The 14,982-nt window shown below is 45.0% G+C and overlaps 1 protein-coding gene across 1 annotated transcript in view; it reads left to right on the top strand.

Moving 5' to 3' along the window:
• Positions 1–14,982, top strand: part of PKP2 (plakophilin 2) — a 71,011-nt gene that overhangs the window by 28,965 nt on the left and 27,064 nt on the right. The window contains exons 5-6 of the mRNA XM_056846582.1: positions 93–300; positions 11,605–11,782. Of these exons, the coding sequence (XP_056702560.1) occupies positions 93–300; positions 11,605–11,782 (386 nt within the window). The remainder of the gene's footprint in view (positions 1–92; positions 301–11,604; positions 11,783–14,982) is intronic.

A 14,982-nucleotide genomic window follows, 5' to 3' on the forward strand; every position in this document is an offset into this window, starting at 1 on the left:
ACTCCTCAGCAGGCTTATCTGGTGCCTCCATATCTGCTGTCTTTGTAGAATGTTTTGCTTAGCTTAACCATCTGCCCGTGTTTCCCCAACAGGTTTATTTGCTGCAAGGTATTCCCAAGCTCCTTGAAGTTCTCAATGTGCAAAATGAGGAAATTCAGAGGGTGGCCTGTGGTGCTTTGAGGAACCTGGTGTATGAAGACAATGACAACAAGCTGGAAGTGTCAGAGCAGAAAGGAATCTCGATCTTATTGAGGTTATTGCGGCAAACAGGAGATGTGGAGACAAAAAAGCAAATTACAGGTAAAAGCAAATTACTGCTTTACTGCAGATGCTCAATATGGTGCTGTATTTAATTAGGGCCATACCCCCCAAAAATTTGCACTTTAAAGAGGGCATAATTCCATAGCATGTCCAGCACATGTTGTCTCTCTCATTAAACAGCTCCAAACCCACTCAATTGACTTGTATTCAACAGGTGCCATTTGAAAGGCCGTGGAGTTTCAGTGATACTTACGCTGCTTATGCTGCTACCACACCTACTTGAAAAGAACTTCCCTTTAAACCAATCATTTCCAAGAAAATGTGTTTAGAATAAGGCTGGTGATTGAACAAAAACTGCTCACAGACTTTGCAGTGTGAATTTCTGCTATTCTCATTAGCATTCACCTACTTAGCCCAAGACAGCCCTGCCCTTTATGACATCAGAGCAGTTAAGCCAATGGAAGGCAGACTTCTGCTTGTCAAGACCTGTTATGATAGCAGTGCGGGTCAGCCATTCTGTGGTCTGTGAACATACAAGTCCTTCTGTTTCATACTTTGACTTTTTTGTCTGGCTCAAATCTGATTCAATTTCTTCTGTGGCCACTGCCAAAACATCAGTGACAACTGGACTTAGGTGTTCTAATTGTGTGGCATAAAGTATTCTTTGCACAGCTAGAAGTGTTTCCACAAACATAAATTCAGAAGGGGGTTCAGGGAGTAGGTCTGGGTTAGGCAATTTCTGCAGATTTTGCAGGGAATGTGAGACTTGTATAGGCTGATTCAGACGATGGAGCAACCATGAGATAGCTGTTGCTTAACATGGTAAAAATGTTGCCTCGCTGTTCCATTCTCCTCCTCCTCTATTTTGCAGATTTTCTATCTGCATTTCTTTTATAGTACAAGAGAGAGATAGCATGACATTGCAAAAGTCAGAATGATTTGAAGAATGGTTTATAATCCTGACGGAAGTCGGTTTCTGGTAGCTGGCTTGAGGTTGACTCAGCCTTCCATCCTTCCGAGGTCGGTAAAATGAATACCAAGCTTGCTGGGGGTAAAGTGTAGACGACTGGGGAAGGCAACGGCAAACCACCCCGCAAACATAGCCTGCCTAGTAAACATCGGTATGTGACGCCACCCCATGGGTCAGGAATGACCCGGTGCTTGCACAGGGGACTACCTTTACCTTTTACATTCCTGAAGAAAATTGAAGGGTAGGCACTGCCTAAGAAATGTGTTATAGTTCCATGGCTGCAAAATTAATAAGTAATTTTTAGTAACGATGAAAGAGGAATGTTTCTCATTAACCTTTCACAAAAATAGATCACTGGGTTGGTTGAGACGTAGAGGGCAAAGTGGTGGCAAATAGGTGTGTGTGTGTGTGTTAAGTGCCATCAAGTCGCTTCCGACTCATGGCGACCCTATGAATGAAAGTCCTCCAAAATGTCCTATCTTTGACAGCCTTGCTCAGATCTTGCAAATTGAAGGCTGTGGCTTCCTTTATTGAGTCAATCCATCTCTTGTTGGGTCTTCCTCTTTTCCTGCTGCCCTCAACTTTTCCTAGCATGACGGTCTTTTCCAGTGACTCTTGCCGCCTCATGATGTGACCAAAATACGATAGCCTCAGTTTAGTCATTTTATCTTCTAGGGTCAGTTCAGGCTTGATTTGATCTATAACCCACTGATTTGTTTTTTTGGCAGTCCACGGAATCCGTAACACTCTCCTCCAACACCACATTTCAAAGGAATCTATTTTCTTCCTATCAGCTTTCTTCATTGTCCAGCTTTCACACCCATACATAGTAATAGGGAATATGATGGCATGAATTAATCTAGTCTTGGTGGCCAGAGTCACATCCTTACACTTCAAAATCTTTTCTAGCTCCTTCATGGCTGCCCTTCCCAGTCTCAATCTCATTCTAATTTCTTGGCTGTAGTCTCCCTTTTGGTTGATGGTGGAGCCAAGGAATAGAAAGTCTTGAACCATTTCAATTTCCTCATTGTCAACCTTAAAGTTGTGTAATACTCCTGTAGTCATTACTTTTGTTTTCTTGATGTTCAGCTGTAGTCCTGCTTTGGCACTTTCTCTTTTAACTTTCAGCAATAGTTGTTTCAAATCTTCCCTATTTTCTGCCAATAATGTAGTGTCATCAGCATATCTCAAATTATTAATGTTCCTCCCTCAAATTTTCACTCCACCTTCATCTAAATCTAATCCAGCTTTCCTAATTATATGTTCTGCATATAGATTGAAGAGATAGGGAGATAAAATACATCCTTGTCTGACACCTTTGCCAATTGGAAACCATTCCGTTTCTCCATATTCTGTTCTAACTGAGGCCTCTTGTCCAGAGTACAGGTTGCGCATCAAAACGATCAGATGTAGTGGCACACCCGTTTCCTTTAAAACCAGCCATAGCTTTTCATGATCCACACAGTCAAAAGCTTTGCTGTAATCTATGAAACACAAGCTGATTTTCTTCTGAAATTCTCTCGTACGCTCCAGTAACCAGCGTATATTTGCAATATGATCTCTAGTGCCTCTTCCTTTTCTGAAACCAGCTTGAACATCAGGCATTTCTTGTTCCATATATGGTAACAGCCTTTGCTGTAAGATTTTGAGCATCACTTTACTTGCATGAGAAATTAATGCAATGGTCCGATAGTTGTTGCAATCTTTGATGTCTCCTTTCTTGGGAATTGGAATGTAAATGGATTGTTTCCAGTCTGTGGGCCATTGTTTTGTTTTCCATATCTGTTGGCATATTCTTGTCAAGATTTTGATGGACTCCGTTTCTGTGGCTTGGAATAGCTCTATTGATATCCCATCTGCTCCTGGTGATTTGTTTCTCCCGATTGCTCTCAATGCAGCTTGCACTTCACTTTCTAAAACTGTAGGTTCTTCTTCAAAAGATTCTTCTTGGAAAGAATCTTTTATCCTTTCATCTCTTCTGTATAGTTCTTCAGTGTATTGTTCCCACCTTTTCTTTATTTTGTCCTGTTCAGTTAATGTATTTCCATGCTGATCTTTCAGCATGTCTAACCGTGCTTTAAATTTCCCTTTGAAATAGGTAGAGGTCATATTTTAAACTAGTGGTCAAGGGGGTAGGTCAGTTCATATAATCAGCAGAAGAAAGTATCAGAGCTTTTCCTGGACTCTACCACCTCAGTCTTCAGGCACGTGGGGAGCAGAGAGGTTGTTCTTCCTGAAGGGGGTAAAAACTTCGGAAATTTGCATGCCAAGAAGAACGATAGCCTGCTATCCAACAGGATGCTTTTTAAATGCTCTACAAATGTTGTATGAATGAGCACCCGATACACAGCTGCCCCCTTCAGCCTGAAACGGTACAGGCCGGAAAAAGATGTGCTGTTCAGTCCTACTTATTATATAGAAGAAGAAGAAGAAGAGTTGGTTTTTATATGCCGACTTTCTCTACCACTAAAGGCCGAATCAAACTGGCTTACAATCGCCTTCCCTTCCCCTCCCCACAACAGGCACCCTGTGAGGTGGGTGAGGCTGAGAGAGCTCTAAGAGAGCTGTGACTAGCCCAAGGTCACCCAGCTGGCTTCGTGTGTAGGAGTGGGGAAACAAATCTAGTTCACCAGATTAGCCTCCGCCGCTCATGTGGAGGAGTGGGGAATCAAACCCGGTTCTCCAGATCAGACTCCACCACTCCAAACCACCGCTCTTAACCACTACACCACGCTGGCTCTCATATAGGAAAAAAGGGTAGTTTTAAGATCATGGTGGTACAAAGGGTTGGATCCAGCCTATCCCCTAATGAAAAGGGAAGGGAGGGGATCCCCTTTGACTGCCCGAACAGGCAGTGCTGAGGACCATGGGACCTGCATTGCCAGAAGACACGTGGGACAGAGGCTGTAGTACATATGGAAATTGGATGACACTGAGTGAAAAAGCTGGTTGGACCATCTAGCCTCTGTTTAAAACAGATGGCCATCTAGCCTCTGCTTAAGAACCTCCAGGGAAGGAGAGCTTACCACCTCCCGAGGTAGCCTGTTCCACTGAGGAACTGCTCTAACTGTTAGAAAATTCTTCTATCTAGACATTAGGAAGAATTTTCTAGCAGTTAGAGTGGTTCCTCAGTGGAACAGGCTTCCTCGGGAAGTGGTAAGCTCTCCTTCCCTGGAGGTTTTTAAGTAGAGGCTAGATGGCCATCTGTCAGCAATGCTGATTCTATGACCTTAAGCAGATGATGAGAGGGAGGGCTTCTTGGCCATCTTTGGGCATGGAGTAGGGGTCACTGGGGGTGTGGGGGGGAGGTAGTTGTGAAATTCCTGCATTGTGCAGGGGGTTGGACTAGATGACCCTGATGGTCCCTTCCAACTCTATGATTCTATGACCCAACCCAAATATATTATATGTTTCGGTAAGTGGGTTGATAATTGCTGGATCGGGTACAAACATGTTTTTCTGTACAAACTTGCATTGAGGGCTACCAAGCTCTGGAGAAGTTTTTTCTGGATCTAAACCGACGGCATCGTTGCATGAGCAACAAACCATCGTTTTGAAACCATATATTGTAGAAAATGCAATAAACTGTCCCATGAATATGTAATATGATGACATTGTGACGCAATGAAAACAAACGGAGGGAAGGATAATTTGGGTCTGAAGAAGCTCAAGCCAGAATCTCCCACTGCCTGGAATGATGACTGCCCCACTCCATTCCTATCACTGTAAATTAGGCAGCTGGAGGGGGGGTGGGGAATTGCTATCAGAGATTGATGACATTACTGTCTGGTAACACCTCTACAGATTATGCAGCAAAATATTTCACCGTTCAGGAATGCTGGTATCTGGCAGTGCCAGATATAGAACTCCTCTGAGAAGCTCCTATCTGGCATTCTTATTACTTGGGATTTTATTTGATGATGTCAAACCCTCTGGTTAAAGTGGGCGGGAGGCAGGGACTCTCTTTTGAGTGCTTTCTTGGGCAACCCTGCATTCTCGAAGCTTGTTTTTTTAAAAAAACAAAAACATTACAAAGTCTGCAAAAAAAGTAAGTTTGCTATTCCTGACAAAGCAAACATCAATAGGTCTGGGCTCTCTTAGTTAGATTTTTAGTTCTGGCCACCCAGGATTTTGAAGTACTGAGGTTTGTTTCCCTTATCAAGATGGGAAGGATGGTTTTATCACTGAACCGGGAACCCCACCCAGCAGAGACAATCAATCCCTCTTGTTTACTGTTCTGATTACTTATCCAAGGATCAAAGCAATGCAAGCTGAGGATCTGGGATCTTATCAGAAACTCTTTTACACTCTGACAGCTTGCTTGGCCTGATTTGCTTGCTGAACATGGATGAAATGTCAACCCTGTTCCTCTGCTGTGTGAAGCAGCCCTTCTTCTGTTTGCAGACTCCTCCAACGTGCAAACAGGAATGATTGTGCAAGGGTGACCTAACCATAGGGTCACCCCATTGCCAGACGTGAGCCTACAAATGTCTCACTAAATCAGGAGGCAGGGCACACCTGGGAAACCGTTACCAGGTGAAGCAGGAAGCAGAGTACGTGCCAGAAGAGCTGGGTTGGCTCCAGGCCTGGAGGAAAATGTCCGGTCCCTTTAGTGTGTGGAAGTGTGCAGCTGCAGCCTTTCGTGGCATGGAGATAAGTAACATCACCCGGTAAATAAGATCCCATGAAGCTTCTGTTAAAGGGGCAGGACATTTTTATGCCAGGCAGTTGGCACCCCTACGGAAGAGCTGTGGGTGCCTTGCTACCTCCTTCAAACGAGTAAAGCAAAGGTCCACGTACAATGCCTGAGTTACAAAATGTCTATCGTAGTGACTAATAGTATGAAGAGGTGATAAAGAATTAGGGTCGGGGTTGTAGCTCAGTGGTAGAGCTTCCGCCTTGCATGCAGGAGGTCCCAGGTTCAATCCCTGGCCCCTTCAGTGAAAAGGAACAGAAAGGGTGTAGTTTGAAAGACCTTGGTCTGAGACCAAAGATCTAACTCAGCACAAGGAAGCTTGTGTGCTCAGGCCCACTGTGGCTGTCAGGGTTGCAGCCCAGAAACATTGTGTGTCTTTTTAAATGTTTGGAGCCTTCTGCCCCAACACAGATGGGCAAGAAGGCCAAGCAAAGGAATGGATGAGGGTCAGGGAAGGAGGAGACACAACCGCATTAGCTCTTATAGCCCCTTTAAGAGAAATGCAACTCTGGATGGTAGTCTGGCAATTTATGACCTTAGGCAGATCATGAGAGGGAGGGCATCTTGGCCATCTTCTGGGCATGTAGGGGATCACTGGGGGTGTGGGGGGGAGGTAGTTTGGAATTTCCTGCATTGTGCAGGGGGTTGGACTAGATGACCCTGGTCCCTTCCAACTCTATGATTCTATGAACTGCAACTAGGGTTGCCAGATTGCAGCAGGAGATCATATAATCCCTAAGAGCCTAGCAGCAAGCAAAAGACAGTCATTGTGTCTTCTCCTGCCTCTTCTGGACACTGATGCTGTTGAGAACTGCTAGGGTTGCCAGGTCTCCCTTGGCCACCAGTGGGGGATGGGGGTAGGGTTACCACATCCAGGCTGGAAAACTCCTGGAGATTTGGGGATGGAGCCTGGGGGGGGGGGGCAGGGACTTAAATGGGGCACAATGCCACAGGGTCCAACCTCAAAGCATCCATTTCCTCCAGGGGAACAATCACTGTAGTCTGGAGAGGAGGTATAATTCCGAGGGATCCCCAGGTCCCACCTGGAGGCTGGCATCCCAAGGAGCTGCTGTCAAGGGTGCAAAAACCTACACATTTTGGCTCTGCTTAGATAACAGGGATGGGGCAGCAGTATTTCAGTGCTCTCTGTAGCTCTTTCCCCATAACTGGCAGAGGAATACATTGTGCCAAATACATGCACATTTTTGGGGTATTCCTAATTCTGGTAACCTTTTTTTGTCACAGAATTCTGATAGAGCCTGAGTGTCTTTTCTCAGGGTCATACCCTTGTAGCTCGCTTTGTAAGAACTGGACGAGTTTCCCCATTCCATTAGCAGCAAATGCTTTCGAGGGAGGCATGGAAGACATTTGGAGAGGAGCTAGAAGAGTGAGAATGCCAGAGCTGAGAGGAACGGAAGCTTTGCTGTATTGCCTAGTAAACTCTGTAGCAACAGAACACAGCAAGGCGGAGGCAGGCAAAACAAGCTTTTGTAGGTGAGTCAGCCAAGCCTTCAGGGAGTGTCTAACCTCTTGTCTCCTACAACATATATATCTGAGCGACGGAGGAACATTCTTTCTGCAGGCAGAATTATAGAGCAGTCAAGCAGGCCTGCCATGAAAGGAAACATAAATATGAAAGGGAGCCCCACCTCTCCTGTACTAAGTCTGTCGTGCAAAGTCGCAACTGTACATTACTCTGAAAAGAATGCAGGTAGGGTTGCCAGCTCCGCGTTGGGAAATACCTGGAGATTTTTGGGGGCAGAGCCTGAGGAGGGGGGGGGAGGAGAGGGACTTCAAGGCCTTAGGGTCCAATTGCCAAAGCAGCCATTTTCTCCAGATGAACTGATCTCTATCGGCTGGAGATCAGTTGTAATACCGGGAGATCTCCAGCTACTACCTGAAGGTTGGCAACTCTAAATGTAGGTGAAAATAGAACTGCATCCAAACACCCAATTCTCCCGGCATCTCTCAGTGGGAAGGGTCTTTAAGTCATGAACCTTTGGAAATAAACAGGGGACAGGTCAACAAAATTAGGGTGGTGGTCTAATCCAGTTGATTCTTTTTCAGTATAATAACAATATTTTGCACTGATACCATTCTAGGGGTGTTTAAAGCACCTCCGACACCTTCTGTCAGTGAGGCTTTCTCTCTTTTCAACCAGTCCCTACTGTTGGATCTCTTATCAGCAGCAGAGTTGCAGAAAATTTGTTGTGGTAGGGGTGTTCAACTGCCTAGAGGGAGAAAATCTTGTCCCTTTAGTAGAGACTTAATGGGATGTTCTTTACCAGATTATGTTATTCATCTCCATGCCATGAATATTCCAGCTGTCCATTAAACTTCTGTTAAAGGGCCAGGACATTTTTGTCCAAGCCTGTTGGCAACTATAGCTGGTAGTAGCATCTTTGTGTGCATGCGCACGCACCTCTCTGGCGCTGTCAAGCCCTGACTACTTTGGGGCTTTGTTTTTATTATGCATGTATTTTCTGACCTTTAAAAGTTGCCTTGTTCTCCCTTCGCGTTTCCCCCCCGTTTTGTGGGTGCTGTTTTACCCAGAGTTTAATATCTGTCTTGATCCCAAATCGAAAGCTGATCCTGTGCATACTTGTCAATTTGGGGTTTTCTCTCCATGCCCCTTGTCACTTTCCCCTCCCACTTGTCTTTCCCCCTCATCCACCCCCTCCCCTTGAAGCTGGAATTCTATGAGGCTGGTTATTTGGTCAGTTTCACAGTGAACGTTGGTCAGTTTCAGACCCCTGTGCAGAGTGATTTGAGAATTCGACTGCATATTCTGTGCATCCAGAGAACAGCATATCCAACAGCAATAATCCTTGCATAAAAGGCCTCTCTCTCTCAGACACTGTCCTTCAGTGTTACTCCTCTGAAGGTGCCCGCCACAGCTGCTGGCGAAACATCAGGAAAGAAAATACCAAGACCACGGTCACACAGCCGGGATAACCTACAAGAACCAAGCCCCTCTCTCTGTTTTGAAAAGCTTCACCTGCACCTTTTAGCATAGCAAGCTGTGTTCAAGGCACAGGTTGCAAAACAGCTTGAAAAGTTAGCAAAGCCACCTCAGCATTTATGGCAGAGTTGAGATTTGAAACAGATTGACCATTGTGCTACGCTGCCTGATAGAATACTTGAACTCAGCTTCATCTAGCTTCGGTCTTCATCAATCTCAAGTTTCTCCATAGAAGTTTTGTACATGCACATGGTTAACTATTCTTATATCATTTAGGGTTGGCCAGTTCTTTCCTGGCATGACTTTCTTGCCTTTATACAGCTACTGAATGTGCGCAGAAATTTCTTGGCTGAAGTTTTTCCCCGGCATGGAAATAAAATGACAAACAAGCGTCCACTTGCTAAATTTCTGCGTGTCACAGACATGCAAAGACACAGGAGAACTGCTAGAAAAAATGTTGGCTGCCCCACACATATTTATTCTTTAAGCTAACAGTGACCTGCTCAAAGAGATTTATGATATGGTAGCGATTTGAATCTCATTTTCCCATGCCCTGCCCACACATTCTGTGGCTCTCGCTAGATGGCACATTCCTCTTCCTCTTTTTTCCCCCCAGAGATATTCCTTTTCCTTTTAAATTTCTGCTATCTTCATATCCTGGAGAGAGAATAATGCCAAAATTATAAAAACAGTTCTTTCCACCAACGCCCCCTGTAACATGACAACGCAACTACTGTACCGACATGTTATGAAAAGATTATTATCTATGAGCCAGGGACCAGAAGTAGTTTTGTGCTGAGATTTAAATGCCTTCTGTATTGAACTAAGGATGTGTTTTGGAATTCACAGCAGTTAGCTGTAGAAACAATAGTTCTCTTTGTATGGCAGGGGCCACTGTTTATATAATATAATGCCAAACGATACAAAATCTTCTTCCAAAAAAATTAAATAAAGCGCTGCATTTAATCTCTTGGTTTTTAACTTGCACAGGTCTATAAATTACGGCTTCTAAATTAAAGCTGCTTTCTCTCAAACAGTCACACAAGTTGAAAGGTCGTTTTAGTTTGGGAAAGCTCTGAGAATCAAGTAGACTCATGACCAGATTTTCACATAAGCACTTGAAAAAAATGGGGGAGGTAGTTTTTGCATAGAGCCAGCGATGTGTCTGTCACCGAGGGCAACTTACATGATCATCTTTCCCAACGTGAAATTCAAAGTCTGCATTCAACAGAACATCCTGAGAAGAAAATGCCTATGTAATTCAAGGGCACACTTCTAGCTGTTATGGTTTGTTATGGATTTCATGGTGACTACCCTCTGTGCATAAGAGCCCTGTGGTGCAGAGTGGTAAGCTGCAGTACAGACCAAGCTCTGCTCAGGGCCTGAATTCAATCCCAACGCAAGTTGGTTTCAGGTAGCCGGCTCAAGGTTGACTCAGCCTTCCATCCTTCCAAGGTCGGTAAAATGAGCACCCAGCTTGCTGGGGGTAAAGGGAAGATGACTGGGGAAGGCACTGGCAAACCACCCCACGAACAAAGTCTGCCTAGTAAATGTCGGGATGTGATGTCACCCCATGGGTCAGGAATAACCTGGTGCTTGCACAGTTGACCTTTACCTTTACTTACCTTCTGTGCAATGATACTATTTGTAATCTAGAGGCATTCCCTTATGTTTTGACAGTATCAGGGAACTGGGGGTGACAACCTCCAGGTACTATCTGGAGATCTCCTGCTATTACAACTGATCTCCACCCAATCGAGATCAGTTTACCTGGAGAAAATGGCCGCTTTGGCAATTGGACTCTATGGCATTGAAGTCTCTCTCCTCCCCAAGCCCCGCCCTCCTCAGGCTCCACCCCAAAAACCTCTCGCCAGTGGCGAAGAGGGACCTGGCAACCCTAAAGGGAACTGATTGTTTGAGAATGAGCTCTATGATAATGTGACCTTCGTTTGCTCTACATAGGGATACTAAGCCTATCGCTGTATGGGGAGACCTCCTGGCATTCCATCTCGTTGCCCACCAGCACTTGGATGCCAGTGGGAGGAAGGAAGGGGGACAAATGTGCACTGCTATCATGCTGGCGTGCTTATGTCACTTCTGGTAAAACCAGGTGTGACACGGGATCCTAGCACTTCAAAAAAAAAACTCCATGGTAAAACCATGGGACAAATTGAAGTGACATAAGCATGCCAGCACACCAAGGGCTGTCCCCAATTCCTCCCAGGGTTTGGCGCTACGGCCTGGCAACCCCCTAGCTCTTCACCATGCCTTAGAGATCACTGCACAAGATGCCACTCTAAACGGTGGTGGGAAATGCTACCTGGGGGCAAGGGATCCGAGGGCTGGCAACCCTAGGATGCAGTCATGAGGGAAGCTACAGTTGTTATTTTCCTTGTTGTATAGTCACAGAAATCCTTGTAGAGAAAAGCCGGAGTTCTAAGTACGAAACATGCTTTGTCCTGAATCTTGATCAGAGGGAAAAGAAGTGGAATATGGAATATTCTTAGAGTTACAGTGGCATCCTAAGTACAGTTATACCTGTCTAAACCCACTGACTTCAGCGGGCCTAGAAAGGCCTGACTCTCTTTAGGATTGCAGCACTGGGTTCGTGGCTCAAAGCCCAATAGATTTGATTAACCATTTCATTGATTATTTTGATAAAACCCTGCAAACCAAGAGGCAGTTTTATCATTCTGATGTCTTTATTCCTTGAAGGTTTGATGTGGAACCTGTCTTCCAATGACCAGCTGAAGAACTTGTTGATCCGAGATGCCCTGCAGCCTTTGACCGACACGGTTCTCATCCCTTACTCAGGCTGGCCGGAAAGAGACTATCCCAAATCGAGTGTTGTACCTGACCCTGATATTTTCTACAATGCTACAGGCTGCCTGAGGTAAGATGAGCATATAATCTTGTTTTGAACTTCTCACGGCCCAAACAAATGTTTTCATTCAGGTTGTACCAGAGTCATATGTGTGGAGGGTGACCGTGTCTGGCGTTTGTTGCCCAGCAACATCCTTGAAATACAAAGGTCAATGTAATGGACTTCAATGGTTTCTTTATGTGCGTTATGAAATATGTTTTAAAGACCTTGGTCCTGTGCCCTTATAACAAGCTGACACACACAGATTTCACCAATGAGATGTTACCCGCTACTTATCTCTGGGGCAAGGAAATGTTTATCTGTGGTATCTGGCTGCTGTTAAAGAGGCAGGCAGAAGCCCAGTTTAAAGGTATCCGTTTCAAAAGCTGTCTGTACTTGGTCAGGTTTCGAATACGAAGCCTTTATTGGCATTAGTTATACAACATCTATATAAACGTGATAAAAACAATTTAGAATCATCTCCATAAAATTGACACTAAAAGAGGTGTAAATACATTAGAAGTTACTCACTTCACAGCCCTAAAATTACCTCATGAGTTGCACAAGCTTTCACGCACTTTAATTGCCCTCAGTAAAAATCTTGCAACCACATCAATTATTAGTGGATCCTGCGCATTCATAAGGATGGAGGCCTTAATGCCTACAGGTAGCCATTCTTTGTCCGCGAAGATAGGGTCTATTAATTGAAAATGACCTCTAGCATACAGAGGACAGCTGATTAAAATGTGGGAGACTGTTTCAATTTTACCCTCCCCACAAGGACATACCCTTTCTGCAAAAGGGACTTTCTTATATCTCCCTTGCAGCACGGCAGAAGGGAGAACATTTAGTCTAGCCAGCATATAGGCCCGTGTTGGCGAACCCATGGCACGCGTGCCGGAGTGGGCACTCAGAGCCCTCTCTATGGGCACGCACGCGTAACTTGAGGAGCCGTTGCGTCTGCCTTGGTTTGGAGAATGGAGTGGCTCCAACACTCCCCCAACGGCCAGCCTCTTCCTCCCTGGCCTCTGCGCTCCCGCGGGCTTATCTGGGCCAGGCCCCTCCCGGCTCCGCCCCCTCCCGAGCCTCCAGTCCTGCACTTCCGGGGCTCCAAGGATGTGTCACTGGCCACCAAGACTAGATTAATTCGTGCCATCGTATTCCCTAATCGTAGAGTGACAGAATTCTCTGCCTTAACTAGAATAACAGTAACAATAAAACCTCTCCAAAGGGTCAGAAAATCACATCGGATTTGTTGCATTGCTTTTTGTCTGTGTCGTTGCGTGCGTGCAAGGTCTAAATATTTCCAGTGGTATTGACTCACTGTGCTATCTGGCATTCCAAGCCTCAGTTGACCTGCTAGCTCAGAAATGGGTCATATTTTCCCAGCAACACTATATTGAATCTCGAGAGGGAAGGGAATGTAATACACAGTGTAGTAAATGGAGCTGTGGCTATTTTGTGTTTGCAAAAGGTCATCCTATAAGCACAGATTCTTGACTCTGAGTTTTCCCAAAGGGGGGGGAACCACAATGATTAGGTCTTGTTGTAAATTAAAAGTTGGGAATGGGGCAGGGGGTGGTCTAAAAAGGGGTTGGGGCAGGTGTGGAGGCTGGGCAGCATTTCCAGTGCTGGAGGGGTAAAGGCTTCTACACAAAGGGTTTCTCTCTCTCCCCCCCCCCCCACATGAGTCCACCAGAGCATAGACAGGTTGGAGGTACAGGTTTAGTAAAGTCTGAATATCTGTGGGAGTGTTCCAAGGCCACTGGTGTCAGTTCTGTAAAGAATAATTAACCAGCGCAAAGTGAGAACATTAAGACTTGGCACTGAGGAATGCAAATAAAACCGCAAGGAGGTGTGTTTGTTAATGGGTGACTTTTGGCATCATGAAGGTAGTGAAGTTCTATTTACTATGTCTTGTATCATGGTGAATTGATTGTGACACCCAGGGTGGCCAACCTTCAGATGGCACCTGGAGATCTCTCGCTATTACAGTTGATCTCCAGATAACCAAGATCGGTTCCCCTAGAGAAAATGGTTGCTTTGGAGGGTGGACTCTATGGGATTATACCCTGCTGAGGTCCCTCCCCAAACTCTGCCCTCCCCAGGCTCCACCCCCAAAATCTCCAGGTATTTCCCAACGCAGAGCTGGCAACCTTAGTGACACCTGTGAACATTGTCTTGCTCAAGAAATGGCCACGTACCTGTTAGTTACATTTTTAAATAGCGGGAATCCTTGTCTCTGAACACTCAACTCATATCTTCTTGACTAAAGCCAGGCTCAGGCATGTAGTCTGCCAAAAGGAGGATTTTCTATTACCTGGGAGCTTCCACTTAAAATGCCTTCTCATCTTCATTTGATGTTTTGATACGGCACAGATGGAGACCTTAAGAAGTGCATCCCCCAAGGATCTCAAGGCCCATGGCTGGACATAGAGGAGGAGCCAGCCCTTCAGATATCTAGGATCCACTGGGTCAAACAGACACAGTGTTAGAAGTCTCATGTATGGAACACCCAAGCATTTTCAATGTTTTATTTTATTTTATTGCTTTAAAGCATAAACACACATGAGTCTAATTCAGATCAGGACTGCAAGAGAGGAAGTTTAAGCCTTTCCCCACCATGCTGTTTTTTCCAGACTGAAACCGCCCTACAGATCTGCTCTTTGCTCGATTTGGGTAAATTTACATTTCTTCATTCAGGGGCAGATCATAGCTCTGTGGAGCTGTTTTAAGGTTGGGAAAATGGCATAGGGGAAGTCTTAACACCATCCTTCCTGCAACAGTGTGATTCCATATCCAAATCTTGGCCCTGCATACTACCTGTTTTAAAACAAGAAAACACTTGGGAGCTAATGCTTGTTTCTTCCAGCATCATCTCTATTTTGACCCTAACTTGTCAATTGTCAAACACAGCCAAAAGGGACTTTTGATACAGGTGCTGTGTTGATCCATGGTCTTGCATGGAGTATGTTTGTGCTATGGCCACAGCTAAACACCAATCAAAGCCATAAAATAGGTGATAAAGGAGATATTTGAACATGCAGGGAAGATAACTTCCCTTTTATGGAACATTCCCTAAAAACCCTATGATGCCTCTGTTGGTTTTCTGAACCTGTTTCAATACTTTTAATATTGATGTTTAAAAATAGAATTCAACAGTATAAAACTAAATGGAGTTAACCCTCCTAAGCCCAATAACCTCAAGGAATTTAGAAGGGCGCAACTAG

Source organism: Euleptes europaea, chromosome 3 (assembly GCF_029931775.1).
Source record: "Euleptes europaea isolate rEulEur1 chromosome 3, rEulEur1.hap1, whole genome shotgun sequence".
Classification (NCBI taxonomy): Eukaryota; Metazoa; Chordata; class Lepidosauria; order Squamata; family Sphaerodactylidae; genus Euleptes; species Euleptes europaea.